Source organism: Oncorhynchus kisutch, linkage group LG24 (assembly GCF_002021735.2).
Source record: "Oncorhynchus kisutch isolate 150728-3 linkage group LG24, Okis_V2, whole genome shotgun sequence".
Classification (NCBI taxonomy): Eukaryota; Metazoa; Chordata; class Actinopteri; order Salmoniformes; family Salmonidae; genus Oncorhynchus; species Oncorhynchus kisutch.
Window position 1 is genome coordinate 23,788,183 of NC_034197.2, and position 20,815 is coordinate 23,808,997.

General features: G+C 42.3%; 1 protein-coding gene across 1 annotated transcript; it reads right to left on the bottom strand.

Annotated features, from left to right (window-relative positions):
• Nucleotides 1-425: 425 nt before the first annotated feature.
• On the bottom strand, nucleotides 426-8,311 carry il17rb (interleukin 17 receptor B). The gene is made up of 9 exons (XM_020460091.2): nucleotides 8,126-8,311; nucleotides 8,021-8,048; nucleotides 7,570-7,698; nucleotides 7,367-7,473; nucleotides 7,086-7,206; nucleotides 3,908-3,928; nucleotides 3,769-3,816; nucleotides 1,955-2,059; nucleotides 426-1,861 (listed from the first exon to the last, which is right to left on the bottom strand). The coding sequence occupies exons 1-9, from the start codon at nucleotides 8,186-8,188 to the stop codon at nucleotides 1,185-1,187; spliced, it is 1,299 nt and encodes a 432-aa protein (XP_020315680.1). The 5' UTR covers nucleotides 8,189-8,311; the 3' UTR covers nucleotides 426-1,184.
• Between the last annotated feature and the right edge of the window lie 12,504 nt (nucleotides 8,312-20,815).

Genomic DNA, 20,815 nt, shown 5'->3' on the forward strand with positions numbered 1-20,815 from the left:
CTGAGGCAGTGACAGATATAGGGGAGGTAATTAATAACGTGATGGAGTCCAGGTGAGTCCGATGAAGCGCTGATGGGCGTAACAATGGTGACAGGTGTGATAAACAGCCTGGCGACCTCGAGCGCCAGAGAGGGGGAGCGGGAGCAGACGTGACAAAAACATTTATTTCAATTGACTGATTTCCTCATATGACCTGTAACTTAGTAAAATCTTTGAAATTGTTGAATGCTGCATTTATATTTTTGTTCAGTAGAAATCAGGGGAAAAGTAATTCCATAGTAAACAATTATAGACACAAATTTATAAGCATCTGAAATCCATGTTGTTTTTGAGTAAGATTTTCCATTGAATTCAGTATGTGAAAATGCACATCTTGTTACGGTTTTCTAGGTGTGAAGGAGAGTCGGACCAAACTGCAGCGTGTAGATTGCGATCCATGTTTAATGAACAACGTACAACACAAATACTACAAAACAAAGAACGTAACGAAAACCAAAACAGCCTATACTGGTGCAAACTAACATAGAGGACACTAAGGACAATCACCCACGACAAACTCAAAGAATATGGCTGCCTAAATATGGTTCCCAATCAGAGACAACGATAAACACCTGCCTCTGATTGAGAACCACTCCAGACAGCCATAGACTTTGCTAGATAACCCCACTAGCTACAATCCCAATACATACACACCAAAACCCCAAGACAAAACACACCACAATACAAAAACCCCATGCCACACCCTGGCCTGACCCAATACATGAAGAAAAACACAAAATACTTAGACCAGGGCGTGACAGATCTTATACAAAATGTGGTACTACAGAGCTTTATAAAGGAAAATACAGTGTAATATTGTATACTCATTGAAGTTAGTCAATTATTGTCATTTAGATTCAATTAGATTCAAGTATTTATTTACATAAACAAAACATTCAATAAGTATATAAAAAATGTCAACACCATAGAATATTTGTTTCATTTCCAAAACAGAAACATTTGATGAAAAATAACATATTAAACTATTTAAAAAGCAATCTTAAAGCTAAGTGAGAAAAGTTAGCATGCCCTCATTTTTGCAGTCCCACTGTTCTACAAGTGGTCAAAAGAGAGTTTTTACTTAGATTATTTTCATATGACTATTTAAGCTCTGGATTTGTCATCACACCAGCATCATCAGGTTCTTACAGTCTAGCCATCAATTTGGTCAAAGGAGCTGCCTCCCCTGCACCTCCTGGCTGAGAGCATTGCCATGCCTCTAACTGCTGCACAGCCTCTTTCAGCTTCCCTGTCGCCTTCTCCCCATAGGCCAACCCTGATCTGAACATTAACCCTGGTCTTTTGGGGCCCTGCTGATGCAAGTGTCTACACAGTTTCTCCAAGTCCCTGTTCAGACTAAATTCCCTACAGGATGTCAATTCCACAGGTAGGCCGCTCCTCTCCGGGGCCTTGCCTAGGTGCACCAACCAGAACTTGGCCAGCTCATTGGGGCACTGAGCGTAGCTTGCCACCATGTTGAGCACCAGAGGAAACAGGTCATGAGCCGCGGCTGGTACTGTGTGTTCCCCTGGGCCAGTGTGGCAGTGGTTGGGCTGCGGGCTTACCACCATCACCCTGGCTACGGATTTGGCTTGATCTGCTAGCCAGCGAATCGGGCCCTGCTCTGCCAGCCTGCCACGCTGCCACATGTCGATAGCCACCTGGCAGTCACCATGCCACTGGAGGAACTCAGCAAAAGCTAGCACAGCTCTCTGGAAGACAGGGTTTTCTGCAGGGTACACCACCAGCACCGACACAGTGACCTCAGTTGCCTTCGGCAGCTCAGTGAAGTGGGAATTTGAGTGCCTTCCATACATTTGATCTGGAAAATAAATGAGAGAGGAGATAGTTACATCAAAACAAAGAGTTTGTTCAATGTTGATTCCTGAATTTAAAGAGATCCTGTTTAGCTTACACAGAGTGAGCGAGCAAGCCACCAGTGCCACGAGCCCAGCTAAGCATCCAAGATAGACTATTAGAAGGCTTGCTGGTTTCACCTCATCATCATTACGGGTGGTAACTGTAATGCAAAAAACTCCAGAAGATTACATTTTACCCCAGGAGACCCATTAGGGGTGGTTACTGTAATAACACTGCATTTTACCCCAGGAGACCCATTACGGGTGGTTACTGTAATAACACTGCATTTTACCCCAGGAGACCCATTACGGGTGGTTACTGTAATAACACTGCATTTTACCCCAGGAGACCCATTACGGGTGGTTACTGTAATAACACTGCATTTTACCCCAGGAGACCCATTACGGGTGGTTACTGTAATAACACTGCATTTTACCCCAGGAGACCCATTACGGGTGGTTACTGTAATAACATTGCATTTTACTCCAGGACACCCATTATGGGAGGTAACTGTAATAACCCTACATTTTACCCCAGGAGACTCATTACGGGTGGAAGCTGTAATAAGACTACATTTTACCCCAGGAGACCCATTACGGGTAACGGGTAACTCTACATGATTCATGAGACACTGCTATGTTCACGTCAGGGGAGCTGAGCCAGGAGGGAGCTTCAATAACTCTACATGATTCATGAGACACTGCTATGTTCACGTCAGGGGAGCTGAGCCAGGAGGGAGCTTCAATAACTCTACATGATTCATGAGAGACTGCTATGTTCACGTCAGGGGAGCTGAGCCAGGAGGGAGCTTCAATAACTCTACATGATTCATGAGAGACTGCTATGTTCACGTCAGGGGAGCTGAGCCAGGAGGGAGCATCAATAACTCTACATGATTCATGAGACACTGCTATGTTCACGTCAGGGGAGCTGAGCCAGGAGGGAGCTTCAATAACTCTACATGATTCATGAGACACTGCTATGTTCACGTCAGGGGAGCTGAGCCAGGAGGGAGCTTCAATAACTCTACATGATTCATGAGACACTGCTATGTTCACGTCAGGGGAGTTGAGCCAGGAGGGAGCTTCAATAACTCTACATGATTCATGAGAGACTGCTATGTTCACGTCAGGGGAGCTGAGCCAGGAGGGAGCTTCAATAACTCTACATGATTCATGAGACACTGCTATGTTCACGTCAGGGGAGCTGAGCCAGGAGGGAGCTTCAATAACTCTACATGATTCATGAGACACTGCTATGTTCACGTCAGGGGAGCTGAGCCAGGAGGGAGCTTCAATAACTCTACATGATTCATGAGACACTGCTATGTTCACATCAGAGAATTTTACATTTACTTTTTTCTGTCCTTGAGCTGTTCTTGTCTATTAATGTTCTGTATTATGTCATGTTTTAAGTTTTGTGTGGACCCCAGGAAGAGTGGCTACTGCTTTAACAGCAGCTAATGTGTATCCTAATAAAACACAAAATGCTAATCAATCTCATGGACAGAATCTCCCTATTTATCTACTTGGAGAGGTATATTAAAAGGGAACACAGTTCATGTCAAATACATTATGATACATCATAGAAATTGTGTTTGTATAGACATAGCCATTTTGCTAATAACCTTTGTCACAAAGTGTTACAGAAACCTAGCAAGGAAAAGCTTCCAAGGCAGGCCTGGGAGGAACCTGACTGTCTGGCAGGGAGGACATTCAGAATGACAATCTAAGCAAGGTAGTTGGTCCAGGGCACACATTCAAAGCTTGTCCAACCAGGAATATTGTTGCCATCACAGAGTGGTGGGAGGCACCAGCATGTCAAATAGATCACAGATGTTCAGACACTCAAAAGACTTAAAGATCTTACCAGATATGGGCATCACAGTGGGGTTTGAAGTAGGCCAGGCCAACTCAGCTTAAAAGAAAAATAAACAAATGCCACCTATCAAATACATAGGAATCCCTGCACTTCAAATCATATGTGTCAAATTAATCAGATTGCTCACCTGTGTCGTCATTTGATGTCGCTGGCATAAAATAGAATGGAAATGGTTAAACAAAGCCCAGACACTTTAATAAACAAATATAGAAATGATTGAACATGAGGTGCTAGCTATAAAGAAAAACATCTCAACACCATGATCTCAGGTCTACACTGTCGTGGCACACACAGCCGCAGCCCCTGCAATGGGGACACCCAACCCCCCCCATTTTTTTTTAGGGGGGGGGGGATTGGGGTTCCCCCTGAAGTTGACCTGTAGATAGCATATGCACACATCATAAGCCATGAACACACAGGCAGAAGAGACAAATAGGCAGGAGAGACAATTGCCTCAGGCTTCACATTATCAAGGGGCCTCATGAGCTGGGCATGAAAAACAATCATTTCCGCTCGAGGCCCCCCCATGCTCCACTCTGTTTTTGTTTGTTTGTTGTCAATCCGTCGTCACTAGTTACCACAGCCACAAAATCATATTTATGGCTAAACCCTGCCTTTTTTTAATTTGATTTTTTTTACAATTGATCTACTTAAAATCTGATTTTAAGCCTAACCCTGACCTTAACCCTAACCTTAACCAGACTGCTAACCTTATGCCTAACCCTAACCAAAAATACCAAAAAGCTAATTTTAGTCTTCATGAGTTTTTATGACATAGCCAATTTGGACTTTGTGGCTGTGTTAACTAGTGACAACGGTGGAAGGTGGCAGAGCTACAGCAGTGTTTATCAGACATCCCGAAAATCGATGTTCTCACGAAAAAGTCTGTAGCGTCCGAACCGTTTCTGCTACACACTAATATGACCTCTCTACAGAAAGATTTGACTCATGAACACGTTGGTATTCTCTGTTTTGCTCCATGACTCCCTCAAGTTTCACGGGACTCGTCTGAAGGTAACCTGGTGCCTGGTGAAAAATGTATTGAAGGGAATAGGCCATTTCCACATAAAAGGTATACGAGTAATTCCATTATAAAAAGTATGTATTTATTTTTCTTATACAGTGCATTTGGAAAGTATTCAGACCCCTTCCATTTTGTTATGTGATAGCCTTATTCTAAAATGTATTCATATTTTCCCCCCTCATCAATCTACACACAATACCCCATAATGACAAAGTGAAAACAGGTTTATTTATTTTTGCAAATATATTATAAATAAAAAACAGAAATACCTTAAATAAGTATTCAGACACTTTGCTATGACACTCGAAATTGAGCTCAGGTGTATCCTGTTTCCAACAATCATCCTTGAGATGTTTCTACAACTTGATTGGAGACCACCTGTGGTAAATTCAATTGACTGAACATGATTTGGAAAGGCACACACCTGTCTATATAAGGTCCCACAGTTGACAGTGCATCTCAGAGCAAAAACCAAGCCATGAGGTTGAAGGAATTGTCTGTAGAGCTCCGAGACAAGATTGTCCTTTCTTAAATGGAAGAAGTTTGGAACCACCAAGACTCTTCCTGGAGTTGGCCGCCCGGCCAAACTGAGCAATCGGGGAGAAGGGCCTTGGTCAGGGAGGTGACCAAGAACCCAATGGTCACTCTGACAGAGCTCCAGAGTTCCTCTGTGGAAATGAGAGAACCTTCCAGAAGGACAACCATCTCTGCAGCACTACTCCAATAAGGCCTTTATGGTCGAGTTGCCAGAAGGAAGCCACTCCTCAATAAAAGGGACGTGACATCCCACTTTGAGTTTGCCAAAAGGCACCTAAAGAACTCTTAGACCATGACAAACAAGATTTTCTGGTCTGATGAAAGCAAGATTGAAGTCTTTGGCCTGAATGCCAAAGTTCACGTCTGGAGGAAACCTGGCACCATCCCTATGGTGAAGCATGGTGGTGGCAGCATCATGATGTGGGGATGTTTTCAGCAGCAGGGAGTGGGAGACAAGTCAGGATCGAGGGAAAGATGAACGGAGCAAAGTACAGAGATATCCTTGATGATTACCTGCTCCAGAGCAGTCTGGGCATCAGACTAGGGTGAAGGTTCACCTCCCAAACGACCATTAGCACTGTGGTGGAAATGTAATATTCATTACATACTATACTGTTTAATTAGACCTACTTTGTTGTTTTTACTTCGATATTATATGTTAGTATTTTGCTGGTACAGGCTTGTCTTGTGTGATTTAGTCATAAGTCTGGGCATACAGATAAGAGCCGTGCGACTGCAGTATGTGACATCCTGTTTTCACAATCTACAGGAACTTAGATGTTCGGAAACATGCAGGAAGGAACAGACAATGGTCAAAACCATAAACCATAAACTTCACCAGCCTGATAAATGAAGATAGAATATGCTATATTAGATTTTAGAGTCATAAAGCAAATGAGGAAAAACACAATTGCTACCATGTATACCACTTGAATGAAGAAGAAAAATGCCAATTTTGTCAACTCCGTTAAACATAAACTCCATCAGCTAACGTCAACTCCGTAAGAGTGCTGACAGATCTGATAGAATGTTGTGTTTTTATTGGGGATTTTCAAATGAATCATTTTCCAAATTTTCCAAATATTTGTATTGAACTTTTATTTTTAGAGGCTAAAATATGTGTTTTGAGTATCTGTTGTCAACTCCGTCAGTGGTTTGTAATATCTGTCACTGATGTTAGCCGCCTTATGATCGATTTGTTTAGTCAATATTCTGAACAAATATTTGCATCACTGTTTTGCAAAATATGCTGAAACAATTGAAGTATTTGCTGGACCTAAGGGGTAATGTTTGCTTTATAAATTTTATTTTATATGCTAAATATTGATAAAAACGAGCATTGAATAGGGCTATAAAACAAAACAAAAAAAGTTGTTCCTTTACATGGTAAAGTTGATACTTTGGTCTATCAAAAAAATATATATATTTTAAATATTAAGACAAATATTTGTGAAAAATAAGTTACGACTGTTCTCTAAAACAGCAACATTTTCTCTCAGCCTAATGTCAAAATGTGTAAAATAGCATGAGTTTAGCTATACAACTCTCTCTGCCCCAAGGGTTGGGGGGCCTTGCTCTGACCTTGCGGGGCCCAACAAATCTGTGCTACGCCACTGTAGGTATAGTCTTATATACTAGAGTATAAATTTCAGTAAGGTATGCTAATTATTAGTATTCTTCTTCTTTTTTATTTAACTAATATCCCTATAAAAACATATCAATTCATTTTAAAAAACGTACTTACCATACGGTACATTACATGTCGTAAACTTAGAAAATTCGCCCTCTGCCGGAATCGGAAGATTGTAAGCAGTGATGATCTTATGGATCCCTGGTTTTGCAGGTGCAAGGTAATAGAACCACAGCTGTATGAAAAAGACATTATCTCAATGAGCCTTACCTGAATAATACAAAAAGAGTTAGACATTAGCAAATATACCTTTTTTAACTATGGCAATTATCAGCAATATAGCCACTGATTGGGATTTGAAGTTTGTTGTAAAGGAATAGGCTACAGTAGCCCACCTGTTCGAGACCCCTGAGGTCAACTTCTTCGAAAGGTGGTTCATACTGACAGCGGTATGTATCACCATCTATATCGATCCAAGTTCCTGTGAGATAGTAAATGCTTTCTGCAAAATAAAAGTGTTGGTATTATATGCATCACTGTTATTTTTCCAAATCTATTTCTATTAACATGCAATTAATTCCGATAAGGCTTCCCCTACTGTCGATGTTGATGGCCCAACTTATGTTCAGCTGAATAGCCCCAAAGTCTTCAGGCAGAACAGCAACTTTGAGTGCGAGCAGAAGAGAAGGACAGGCCTGAGGAATCTCTATCCATTCCGGTGGTATCTCTTGGGGAAAAAATACCCCATCAATAAATGACAGCATCCCACTCCTGACACCAATGTAGCGAACAGCAGCATGTCTACAAAACACAGACTTGCTAACCACTGCTTTAATAGGAATAAGGTAACCCTCTTAAGGAAGATTGCAATGAGCATACCTTTGCACAGGTCATTAAAATATTATTTCCTCACCCTGAAAGCAGTCTATGGATTAGTAGACTGATTTGACAGCTTGTGGATTACAGTCTATCCTTGTCACCATAATTCAAGGTAAGAAAACAAATAAATAATATTGTAATCTGAGTGAACCATCCCTGGGCTAACTCACCATCTTCTGATTCCTCACATGTAACACTCTGTGGATAACATAATGAACAATTAAAAATATTCATCTCCCAACTAAACAACTTTTATAGGATAAATAAAAACTTACAATTATGGGTGACGGCTGAGCAGTAAGTAATTTAGAGAATATAATCAACAGCAAGGTCCTCATGACTGAAAACAATGATCACATATTCATCTGTAGTTGCAAAATGGCTAAATATCCCGTGAAAGGGTTATATAAGAAACTATTGAGAACACCAAATCCGTCCGCCTACTGACGATCACTCTGTGAACCCCTTGGTTATATAGGTTGGATAGGCTACGTGCGCGTGGCACCCCGCGCGCTGGATTGTAGGGTGTCATGGTGGGACAGATCATTGTAGGACTCCTCCCACTCTGCTGCTCCCGGCGCCCACTGCAAACTAAATCCAGCGCCCGGTGGCATGCCATCCTCGTCTCTGCAGTGTGTGACAGAATTCAAAGATCGGTCAATGCGATCAGGAATAGCGATAAGCAAACCCGTTTTTTAAGATGTCATTTCTATTTAAAACCACATAATCGGATCGAAGTTGATTGTTTCGAAATTTTAACCACAGTTCGAAGAACTATGCCATTTTCTGCATTGCCTGCTGTGACCCCACTCCAGTTTTACATCGTGTTAATGCCTGCATTTAAAAAAATCATAACAGACACATTATCTGTGTTTTCATATACAGGTGAATTTAAAAGTAAAAAATGTAATATCACAGAAAATATAGATGATGTCGCAAACATTTCTCGCTTTCAAAAAAAGTTGAAATTGTTTGATATGTTGAAACTGAAACTCGAGAATGAAAGCGTTGACGGTTGACACTCCTTATAGCCGCCTCCCAGTATAGTCCATATAGGCTACATGATTCTCCTTGATTAGAAAAGAATGATAGGCTACTATATTTATTTACCTTAATTTCAACAGAGAACTATTGAGACTAGTCTCTTGCAAATGAGTCCTGCACAATACGAAAACAAACACATCAATAGACAAGTATAAACTTGCCTAGTTAAATAAAGGTTAAATAAACTAAATACAAAAATATACACAACATATACACATGAAATACACATTAAGATACAAAACACTGTCAATTAAAACAAACACGTTCTTCATTATAAAAATCCTATCCTCTGTCTGAATTGCCCTAGGGATACCAAAGCATGGAGATTATTTCAAACATTGGGTGCAAGTAATTCTGGTTTCCAGAGTTAACCAACCCTCGTCATTTTAACAGTTGAGTTAACAAAATAGTGTAATGATGTGATCTACATGCTAATTAGAAAGAGGCAATCTGTTTATGTAAAAAAAAGGCTCCTTTAAATGTTAGCTACTTAACAAGCTCATTCTATGTTTTTTAAATGTTAAATCATTGTCAATCCAAATACCAAGGCATTTGTATGCAGGGATTCGTTCGATTATAGAACCATCCGATGAGTGAAGATGTAATCCATGTGAGACAATCTTACGAGAACTTGAAAATAACATGTATTTCGTTTTGCCCGTATTACGCACGAGTTATAAATCACTAAGAGCTTCCTGCACAGCTGCAAAATCGGACTGTAGCCTTGTCACATCCATATCAGCTGTCGGGGAAATTGTGTACATACTGTTAAAAATGTTAACAGATTAACCAATAGCATTTATATGAATAGTGAAAAGAGCAGGTCCTAGTATCAACCCCTGCGGAACACCTTTATGTACTTCAAGAAATTCGTACTTAACCCCTTCAATCACAATGGCCTGAGTTCTGTCACTAAAATAACAATGAAACCATGAGCAGGCGTCAGAACCTAGGCCAATTGAGGACAACTTGTTCAATAAAATAGCATGATCAACAGTATCAAACACTTTTGACAGATGCACAAACAAAGCAGCACAATTCATTTTAGCATCTAAATCATTGACAACATAATTAACAACTAATGTTGTTGCTGTGATAATGTTGTGCCCTGGCCTAAATCCAGATTGATTTATGTCAAAATACCATGCACAGATAAAAAAAGAGCAAAGTTGCTTATTACTGTCACACCCTGATCTGTTTTACCTGTCTTTGTGCTTGTCTCCACCCCCTCCAGGTGTTGCCCATATTCCCTATTATCCCCAGTGTATTTATACCTGTGTTCTCTGTTTGTTTATAACCAGTTCGTTTTGTTCGTCAAGACTACCAGCGTTTTCCCCCTTTCTCCTATCTATTTCTAGTTCCTGTTTACTAGTTTACCCGGTTTTAACCATTCTGTCTGCCCTGAGCCTGCCTGCCATTATGTACCTTATCACACCACCCTGGATTATTGACTTCTGCCTGCCCTGAACCAGGACTGCCTGCCGTTCTGTACCTTATGGGCTCCCGTGCTTCTACATCTGCATTGCTTGGTGTTTTAGGCCGGGTTTCTGTACAGCACTTTGTGACATCAGCGGTTGTAAAAAGGGCTTTATAAATACATTTGATTAATTGATTGACTCTGATATGGATTTTCTGACCTCTGCCGCCCTTGAACTGTCGTTCTGCCCTCTGTTCTAGTAATAAAAGTTTGTTACTTCGACACTATTTGCATCTGTGTCTTCTCCTGACTGACCCAGCAGACTCGGACCAGTTCCGCAACGCCATCTCCTCCCAAGGAGCCACCATTGGAAGGCACGAGGTCTTGCTTCGTGGTCTTATGGAAGGGTTCCAGACCTTGGCCGAATGCCATGACAGAGCGTTGAACACATTGCTGGAGCAATTCCACAGGTTGTCTGTTTGGCAGCCTACCACGACGATAACTTCCCAGCCCCTCAGTAACCCGGCTGTTAGGAACGCCGCCTCCCTGGCTACCCCGCTTACCTCCTGGCGGAGGTGAAGAAAGTTTGATGCTCCATTGTCCGGGAGAGAGGCTGCCCAGAAGTTACTCCAGCTTCGGCAAGACTCCCGCAGTGTGACAGATTATGCGGTGGATTTCTGCACTTTGGCAGCTAAGAGTTCCTGGAACCCGGAAGCGCTGTTCGACATGTTCCTGCACGGAGTATCGGGGGAAGAATAGGACGAGCCAAATAACCAGATGTTTGTTCCTGACGCTGTCCGCTCCTCGGTGCTGGAGTGGGCCCACTCCTCTAAGCTGGCCTGCCACCTGGGCTCCCGTCGGACCCAGGCCTTTGTGCAACAACGCTTTTGGTGGCCTACCATCGTTCCCGATGTCTCCGCGTTCATCGCCGCATGCACGATCTGTGCGCAGAACAAGACTCCCCAGCAAGCTCCAGCTAGTCTCCTTCTACCGCTGCCTGTTCCTCACTGTCCTTGGTCTCACATATCCCTGGACTTTGTCATGGGTCTCCCCCCGTCTGATGGCAACACCGCCATCCTGACAGAAGTGGACCGGTTTTCAAAAGCGACCCACTTCATTCCTCTCCTCAAGCTACCCTCTGCCAAAGAGACAGCCCAGCTCATGGTGCAGCATGTCTTCTGGATCCATGGACTCCCAGTGGACATGTTCTCCAACCGGGGTCCTCAATTCTCGTCCAGATTGTGAAAGGTGTTCTGCACACATATTGGGTCGTCGGCCAGCCACCGCCAGTCCAATGGCCAGTAGGAGCAAGCCAACCAAGACCTGGACATGACTCTTCAATGCCTGGTCTCCGCCAACCCCACCACCTGGAGCCAGCAACTAGCGTGGGTCGAATATGCCCGCAACACCCTTCCTTGCTCTGCCACGGGTCTCTTGCCCTTTGAGTTTTCCCTGGGTTATCAGCCCTCACTCTTCCCAGAGCAAGTGGAAGAGGTCAGCATACCCTCGGCCCAGATGTTTGTCCGTTGCTGTCATTGTACCTGGAAGAGAGCCCGGACGGCTCTTCACAAGACCACCTCCAGGTATCGAAGACAAGCGTACCCGGTTACAATTGGTCAGCCCCTGTAGATATCTTGGTATCTATAGCAAGTAAGACATCAAGGACATATTTTTTGGTGAATTGCCGAAATGCAAAAACTTGACTAACATTTTCAGAGTCAATCTCCAAAATTCCAGAACCAGTGTTTAGCCCACTCTTAAAGATAGTAGGGTTATGCCTCATGTCTACCAGATGCATCAAACTCTTTGCGTTCCGGCAAAAGTAATTTATTGTCAATGGAGATGTCCACAATGCTACGTTGGGGGTGCCACACTAGGCTGCAGTGTGTTCTGTGTACTGCATGTGTTCAATATTTCCAACTTGTGAGTTGCTTTAACGTGCTGTGGTACAAAGGGAAGTACACACAGACTCCAATAGCTAGCTTTTAGCTAGTTGAAAAGCTAAGCACATGTGTGTCAAGTACAGAAAATGCGGACTAGACATCCGGCAAAACAAAACACATATGCATCTGGTGGACATCGGTCATTAGACGCTCTTTCAAAAAGATAACCCGCTGAAATAAAATTATGATTAAATACATCAATAGCTAAGTTTCCATCCAATTGGGGACAGATTTTCATGTGAATATTCAAAAATCTGCATAAAAAATTCCCACAGTTGATAGTGGATGTCAGAGCAAAAACCAAGCCACGAGGTTGAAGGAATTGTCCGTAGAGCTCCAAGACAGGATTGTGTCGAGGCACAGATTTGGGGAAGGGTACCAAAACATTTCTGTAGCATTGAAGGTTGCCAAGAACACAGTGGCCTCCATCATTAATATATTGAAGAAGTTTGGAACTACCAAGACTCTTCCTACAGCTGGCCACCCGTCCAAAATGATCAATCGGAGGAGAAGGGCCTTGGTCAGGGAGGTGACCAAGAACCCAATGGTCACTTTGACAGAGCTCCAGAGTTCCTCTGTGGAGATGGGAGAAACTTCAAGAAGAACAATCATCTCTGCAACACTCCACCAATCAGGCCTTTATGGTAGAGTGGCCAGATGGAAGCCACTCCTCAGTAAAAGGCACATAATAGTTTGCCAAAAGGCACCTAAAGGACTTTCAGACCATGAGAAACAAGATTATCTGGTCTGATGAAACCAAACTTGAATTCTTTGGCCTGAATGCCAAGTGTCATGTCTGGAAGGAACCTGGGCTCCCAAGTGGCGCAGCGGTCTAAGGCACTGCATCTCAGTGCTAGATGCGTCACTGCAGACCCTGGTTTGATTCCAGGCTGTATCACAACTGGCCATGATTGGGAGTCCCATAGGGTGGTGCACAATTGGCCCAGCGTGCTCCAAAACCTGCTCCAGAGCACTCAGGACCTCAGACTGGGGCGAAGGTTCACCTTCCAACAAGACAATGACCAGTGGTGTAAAGTACTTAAGTAAAAAAATACTTTCAAGTAGTTGTTTGGGAATTTTTTACTTTACTTTACTATTTATATTTTTTCGCTACATTCCTAAAGAAAATAAGGTACTTTTTACTACATACATTTTCCCTGACACCCAAAAGTACTTGTTCAATTTTGAATACTGAGCAGGACTGGAAAATGGTCCAATTCACACAACAGAACATCCCTGGTCAACCCTACTCCCTCGGATCCATGAAACACACATGCTTTGTTTGTAAATGATGTCTGAGTGTTGGAGTGTGCCCCTGGCTATCCATACATTACATACATCCATGCCACCTGGTTTGCTTAATATGAGCAATTTGAAATTATTTACACTTTTAATTTGACTTTTGATACTTAAGTATATTTTTGCATTTACATTTACTTTTGATACTTAAGTATATTTAAAACCAAATACTTTTATTAGACTTTTACTCAAGTAGTATTTTCCTGTGTGAAAAAAAGCAACAAAAAAAAAATTGCAAAAAAAAAGCCAACTTGCACTTGGATGATGTGATGACATGCATAACTGTTACGGATACAGTTATCCTGTGTGTGTATCCTGTGTGTGTGTTTCTTTTCTCTCCTTCTCCCCTCACAGGTGAAAATCATCACTCCCCAATCAGTCAACAATCAATCATCAATCAGAAGACACACCTCCTCCTGTTTCCTACCCTATCACAGTTCCTTCCCCATGGTTTAAAAACCCCATCATTTGTTTGCTCTAAAGCTAGCTCAATCTCTCTGTAAATGCCATGTATGTAGAGCTCTGTGTTTCACTCTCTGTCTTAAACCTCTCTTTTGTTTGAGCACCTCCATAGCACTTTGTCATCACCTGTGAGTATTGTTTTGGTTATGGTGTTTGTTTGTTGCTGGTGGGAAAAGGGGGAAACCAAGACAAGTCGCCCATGGGCATACACTACCCGTAGGTGAACTTTGTTAAATACACTAGTTCGAACTGGGCGGACCACCCACTGTATTTTTGGTTAGTTAGCTGTTGTTAAAGTAGGCTAGTCTAGCTTAAGGGTGTTTTTGTATATTTATTGTTTCTTTCCTTGGGTCCAGCTCAGCCCCTTTTCCTGCTCCCCCCATTACCGTGTGTTTATAAATAAACTGAGTTTGACGGTAGATTTCAGTTGTCCTGGTTATTTCGTTCACACTTTTTTACTTTGTCACAATTATAATTTGCATGAGTTATGTTACGGGTCTCATTACCATCCCCCCCCTAGACTGTCGGGCCAAAAGGGATTCGTAACAATAACCATGGTAACAATTGAAAGGGAACAGTTTGGAGATTATCAGGAAATTATCAGACCAAAGGTGAGGACACAACAGTTCACCTAACACAAGACTGAACCCAAACATTGATTTTATGTGCATTTGATATTTTCTGTACTTTTCACAGCATGTGTTGACAACGATATCTGAAAATACTCTGGATACATTCAGTGTCATAATAAGAATATTAATGGAACATTTGGCGTAGGTGCACAGACCAAACAATGACAAGTGTTTGACTGAGAGGTCTAACTGGTGTCTCCAAGTGACCACACACCTCTCCAAATTGTGCACAGTTCGTACGTCATTTTAATGCACTTTGAGGACTTAAGGAAAGAGCCTTCAACTATTAGGTGCTTGTTTGAGCTTGTAGCTGTGCTGCTGAGGAAATGAAGCACCCGCACTTGTAGTTGTTTTGTTTGGACACAGCCCTCCGCCCCCACCATCACACAATTACTGTTGCTGTTTACAAAACCCCCAAACGGTCCATTACAAATCGCAATCTGGGTCAGACAGGCATCATTTGAAAGCATATTCTATTGCCAACATGACTAGCTAAGTTTGAAATACAATCTTACAGTATTAGAGTTTCACAAGGCACTTCAGGAAAAACAGATTGTACTGTACTTTTGGAGTGCAGAGAACAGTCATTAGTGCATTCAGGTGCATGTTCTGCAGCACATTTTCTTCACAATACGACAAACATGAGGCTTCCTTTGGCGGTTGGTCCTCACATTTAGAACTACTGTCAGTTGAATCCCATCCCATACAGCGCTGTAAAGCGGAGACCCTACGCTCTGATGTCATGTATAGCATTTTACTATACAGCCACTGCGTTCAAATTTAGGTGCTTATCAGTGTCCAAATCTGCTATTCGCAACCGTATACAGGCTGGAGTGTAAAGGGCTACGAGTTTAACCCAAACACTAGTTTACTATTCAGTAGAAAAGGAATATAAAGGGCAAGCTATAAAAAAGCTCACAAATAAAACCTGCCGACAAAGGTGAGCAAGTGAAATAAATTAAAGCAGCTGTAGCAAAGCTCAACGACACACAAAATAAATAAATATAGTGTTCAATTTGAGTTAAGAACACATTATTATTTACAATGACGGCCTACACCGGCCAAAACCGAACGACGGTGGGCCAATTGTGCGCCACACTATGGGACTTCCAACGGCCGGTTGTGATACAGCCTGGATTTGAACCAGGGTGGCTGTAGTGACGCTTCAAGCAGAGATTTTTTATTTCATCTTTATTTAACCAGGGAGGCTAGCTGAGAACAAGTTATCATTTACAACAGTGACCTGGCCAAGATAAAGCATAGCATTTCGACACATACAACAACACAGAGTTACACATGGAATAAACACAACATACAGTCAATAATACAGTAGAAAAAAAGAGAACAAAAAGTCTAGGCAATAAATAGGCCATGGTGGCGAAGTAAATTACAATATAGCAATTAAACATTGAAATGGTAGATGTGCAGAAGATGAATGTGCAAGTAGAGACTGGGGTGCAAAGGAGCAAGATAAATAAATACAGTATGGGGATGAGGTAGTTGGATAGGCTGTTTACAGATGGGCTATGAACAGGTGCAGTGATCTGTGAGCTGCTCAGACAGCTGGTGCTTAAAGCTAGTGAGGGAGATATGAGTCTCCAGCTTCAGTGATTTTTGCAGTTCGTTCCAGTCATTGGCAGGAAAGGAAAGGCGGCCAAAGGAGGAATTGGCTTTGGGGGTAACCAGTGAAATATACCTGCTGGAGCACGTGCTACGAGTGGGTGCTGCTATGGTGACCAGTGAGCTGAGATAAGGTGGGGCTTTACCTAGCAGAGACTTGTAGATGACCTGGAGCCAGTGGGTTTGGCGACGAGTATGAAGCGAGGGCCAGCCAACAAGAGCGTACAGGTCACAGCGGTGGGTAGTATATGGGGCTTTGGTGACAAAACGGATAGCACCGTGATAGACTGCATCCAATTTGTTGAGTAGAGTGTTGGAGGCTATTTTATAAATGACATTGCAGAAGTCGAGGATCGGTAGGATGGTCAGTTTTACGAGGGTATGTTTGGCAGCATGAGGGAAGGATGCTTTGTTGCGAAATAGGAAGCTGATTCTAGATTTAATTTTGGATTGGAGATGCTTATGTGAGTCTGGAAGGAGAGTTTACAGTCTAACCAGACACCTAGGTATTTGTAGTTGTCCACGTATTCTAAGTCCTAACCGTCCAGAGTAGTGATGCTGGACAGGTAGGCAGGTGCGGGCAGTGATCGGTTGAAGAGCATGCATTTAGTTTCACTTGCATTTAAGAGCAGTTGGAGGCCACGGAAGGAGAGTTGTATGGCATAGAAACTCACCTGGAGGTTAGTTAACACGGTGTCAAAAGAAGGGTCAGAAGTATACAGAATGGTGTCGTCTGCGTAGAGGTGGATCAGAGAATCACCAGGCAAGAGCGACATCCTTGGTGTATACAGAGAAGAGTCGGCCCGAGAATTGAACCCTGTGGCACCCCCATAGAGACTGCCAGAGGTCCGGATAACAGGCCCTCCGATTTAACACACTGAACTCTATCAGAGAAGTAGTTGGATAACCAGGCGAGGCAATCATTTGAGAAACCAAGGCCGTTGAGGCTGCCAATAAGAATGTGGTGATTGACAGAGTCAAAAGCCTTGGCCAGGTCGATGAATACAGCTGCACAGTAATGTCTCTTATCGATGGCGGTTATGATATCATTTAGGACCTTGAGAGTGGCTGAGGTGCACCCATGACCAGCTCGGAAACCAGATTGCATATCGGAGAAGGTACGGTGGGATTGTAAATGGACAGTAATCTGTTTGTTAACTTGGCTTTCGAAGACCTTAGAGAGGCAGGGTAGGATAGATAGGTCTGTAGCAGTTTGGGTCTAGAGTGTCTCCCCCTTGAAGAGGGGGATGATTGCGTCAGCTTTCCAATCTTTGTGAATCTTAGACGATACGAAACAAAGGTTGAACAGGTGAGTGATAGGGGTTGCAACAATTTCGGCAGATCATTTTAGAAAGAGAGGGTCTAGATTGTCTAGCCCGGCTGATTTGTAGGGGTCCACATTTTGCAGCTCTTTCAGAACATCAGCTATCTGGATTTGGGTGAAGGAGAAATGGGGGAGGGTTGTGCGAGTTGTTGTGGGGAGTGCAGGGCTGTTGACCGGGGAAGGGGTAGCTAGGTGGAAATCATGGCCAGCCGCAGAAAAATTATTATTGAAATTCTCAATTATAGTGGATTTATTGGTGGTGACAGTGTTTCCTATCCTCAGTGCAGTGAGCAGCTGGGAGGAGGTGTTCTTATTCTCCATGGACTTTACAGTGTCCCAGAACTTTTTTGAGTTAGTACTACAGGATGCAAATTTCTGTTTGAAAAAGCTAGCCTTAGCTTTCCTTACTGCATGTGCCTGTGTATATTGGTTCCTAACTTCCCTGAAAAGCTGCATATCACGGGGGCTATTCGATGCTAATGCAGAACGCCACAGGATGTTTTTGTGCTGGTCAAGGGCAGTTAGGTCTGGAGAGAACCAAGGGCTATATCTATTCCTGGTTCTACATTTTTTGAAAGGGGCATGCTTATTTAAGATGGTGTGGAAGGCACTTTTAAAGGAAGACCAGGCATCCTCTCCTGACGGGATGAGGTCAATATCCTTCCAGGATACCCGGGCCAGGTCGATTAGAAAGGCCTGCTCGCAGAAGTGTTTTAGGGTAAAAATAGTAAAAATAAAGAAAAACCCTTGAATGAGTAGGTGTGTCCAAACCTTTGACTGGTACTGCATATCACCAGCACTTACATTTTACTGAACCTTTTCTATCTGTCTTTGTTCCTAATCCAATCCATTGTTTTGAATCGGGGTAACACATTGTTTGCCTATCTCAATTCCTCGGGATCTATAGCTCCATGATTTCTATGGAAATGTTGGTACTTAATCAACAGCTGCCAGCTAGCCAACTGTCGCAATGGGCAATGTTCCAGTCACATTTATGACATTTCTAAAGAAATTCCCTGTAGCTGTACAGCTGAGCCTAGATAAGACATAATGATCCCACACAAACGTACCCTCTAGTTTCTACACGTTCACAGTCACGTGTACAGCATTATTAACCACCATGTTAGTGCTTCTGACTACGTTTTAAATTAAGAATGTTACATCATCACTTTGCACCCTGCGTTTTACACACTCACCAACAGCTGTGATGGTAATTGTTTTAATCATATGTAGAGTCCATATGTTTTGTTTGGCAAATTCCTGCCGCCGAGTACATATAACACAGATACTGTCATCTGGAGCCTTTGAGTGACTTGGAGAGAGTTTATTCAGTTGTGATCGTTACAAAATCATCAGCATTCCAGGCAAATGTTCAAAAGAATAAAGGAACTGTACAAAAAAAAGGGGTTTCAACAGTATAAAATCTGAAGGTAAAACTAATCTGCTACAAAGTGGAATCATCTGTAACGTTAGTGGGTAGAAAGCAGGATTCTTCAAGTACAGTGAATCACTTTAACCTTCACATTCTGCACAGTTTCTTACACAACAGAAGCAGTACACACAATTAAGCTGTGAATTGCACAAGCTGCATATCAAACCTTTTGTTTCTCAAAGTAGTTTTTGTTTTTATCACTTGCAAACAGTATAAATAAAGATGATTCAATTAGTGGGAGTTACCTTCACATATCACTTGGCAGATCTCTGACTCAAAGGTCTCTGTAATCACATACAGTTGAAGTCGGAAGTTTACATACACCTTAGCCAAATACATTTAAACTCAGTTTTTCACAATTCCTGACATTTAATCAGAGTAAAATTTCCCTGTGTTAGGTCAGTTAGGATCGGCACATTATTTTAAGAATGTGAAATGCCAGAATAATAGTAGAGAGAATTATTTATTTCAGTTTTGATTTCTTTCATCACATTCCCAGTGGGTCAAAAGTTTACATATACTCAATTAGTATTTGGTAGCATTGCCTTTAAATTGTTTAACTTGATTCAAATGTTTCAGGTAGCCTTCCACAAGCTCCCCACAATAAATTGGGTGAATTTTGGCCCATTCCTCCTGACAGAGCTGGTCAGGTTTGTAGACCTCCTTGCTCGCAGACTTGTTCAGTTCTGCCCACACATTTTCTATAGGATTGAGGTCAGGGCTTTGTGATGGCCACTCCAATACCTTGACTTTGTTGTCCTTAAGCCATTTTGCCACAACTTTGGAAGTATGCTTGGTGTCATTGTACATTTGGAAGACCCATTTGCGACCAAGCTTTAACTTCCTGACTGATGTCTTGAGATGTTGCTTCAATATATCCACATAATAATCCTTCTTCATCATTTGATCTATATTGTGAAGTGCACCAGTCCCTCCTGTAGCAAAGCACCCCCACAACATGATGCTGCCACCCCTGTGCTTCACGGTTGGGATAGTGTTCTTCGGCTTGCAAACCTCCCCCTTTTCCCTCCAAACATAACAATGGTCATTATGGCCAAACAGTTATATTTTTGTTTCATCAGACCAAAGGACATTTCTCCAAAAATTACGATCTTTGTCCCCATGTGCAGTTGCAAACCATAGTCTGGCTTTTTATGGTGGTTTTGGAGCAGTGGCTTCTTCCTTGCTGAGCGGCCTTTCAGGTTATGCCGATATAGGACTCGTTTTACTGTGGATATAGATACTTTTGTACCTGCATCTTCACAAAGTCCTTTGCTGTTGTTCTGGGATTGATTTGCACTTTTCGCACCAAAGCATGTTAATCTCTAGGAGACAGAACGTGTCTCCTTCCTGAGCGGTATGACAGCTGCTTGGTCCCATGGTGTTTATACTTGTGTACTATTGTTTGTACAGATGAACGTGGTACCTTCAGGTATTTGGAAATTGCTCCCAAGAATGAACCAGAATTGTGGAGGTCTACAATAATTTTTCTGAGGTCTTGGCTGATTTCTTTAGATTTTCCCATGATGTCAAGCAAAGAGGCACTGAGTTTGAAGGTAGGACTTGAAATACATCCACAAGTACACCTCCAATTGACGCAAATTATGTCAATTACCCTATCAGAAGCTTCTAAAGCCATTACATATTTTTCTTGAATTTTTCAAGCTGTTTAAAGGCACAGTCAACTTAGTGTTTGTAAACTTCTAACCCACTGGAATTGTGATACAGTGAATTAAGTGAAATATTCTGTTTGTAAACAATTGTTGGAAAAATTACTTGTGTCATGCATAAC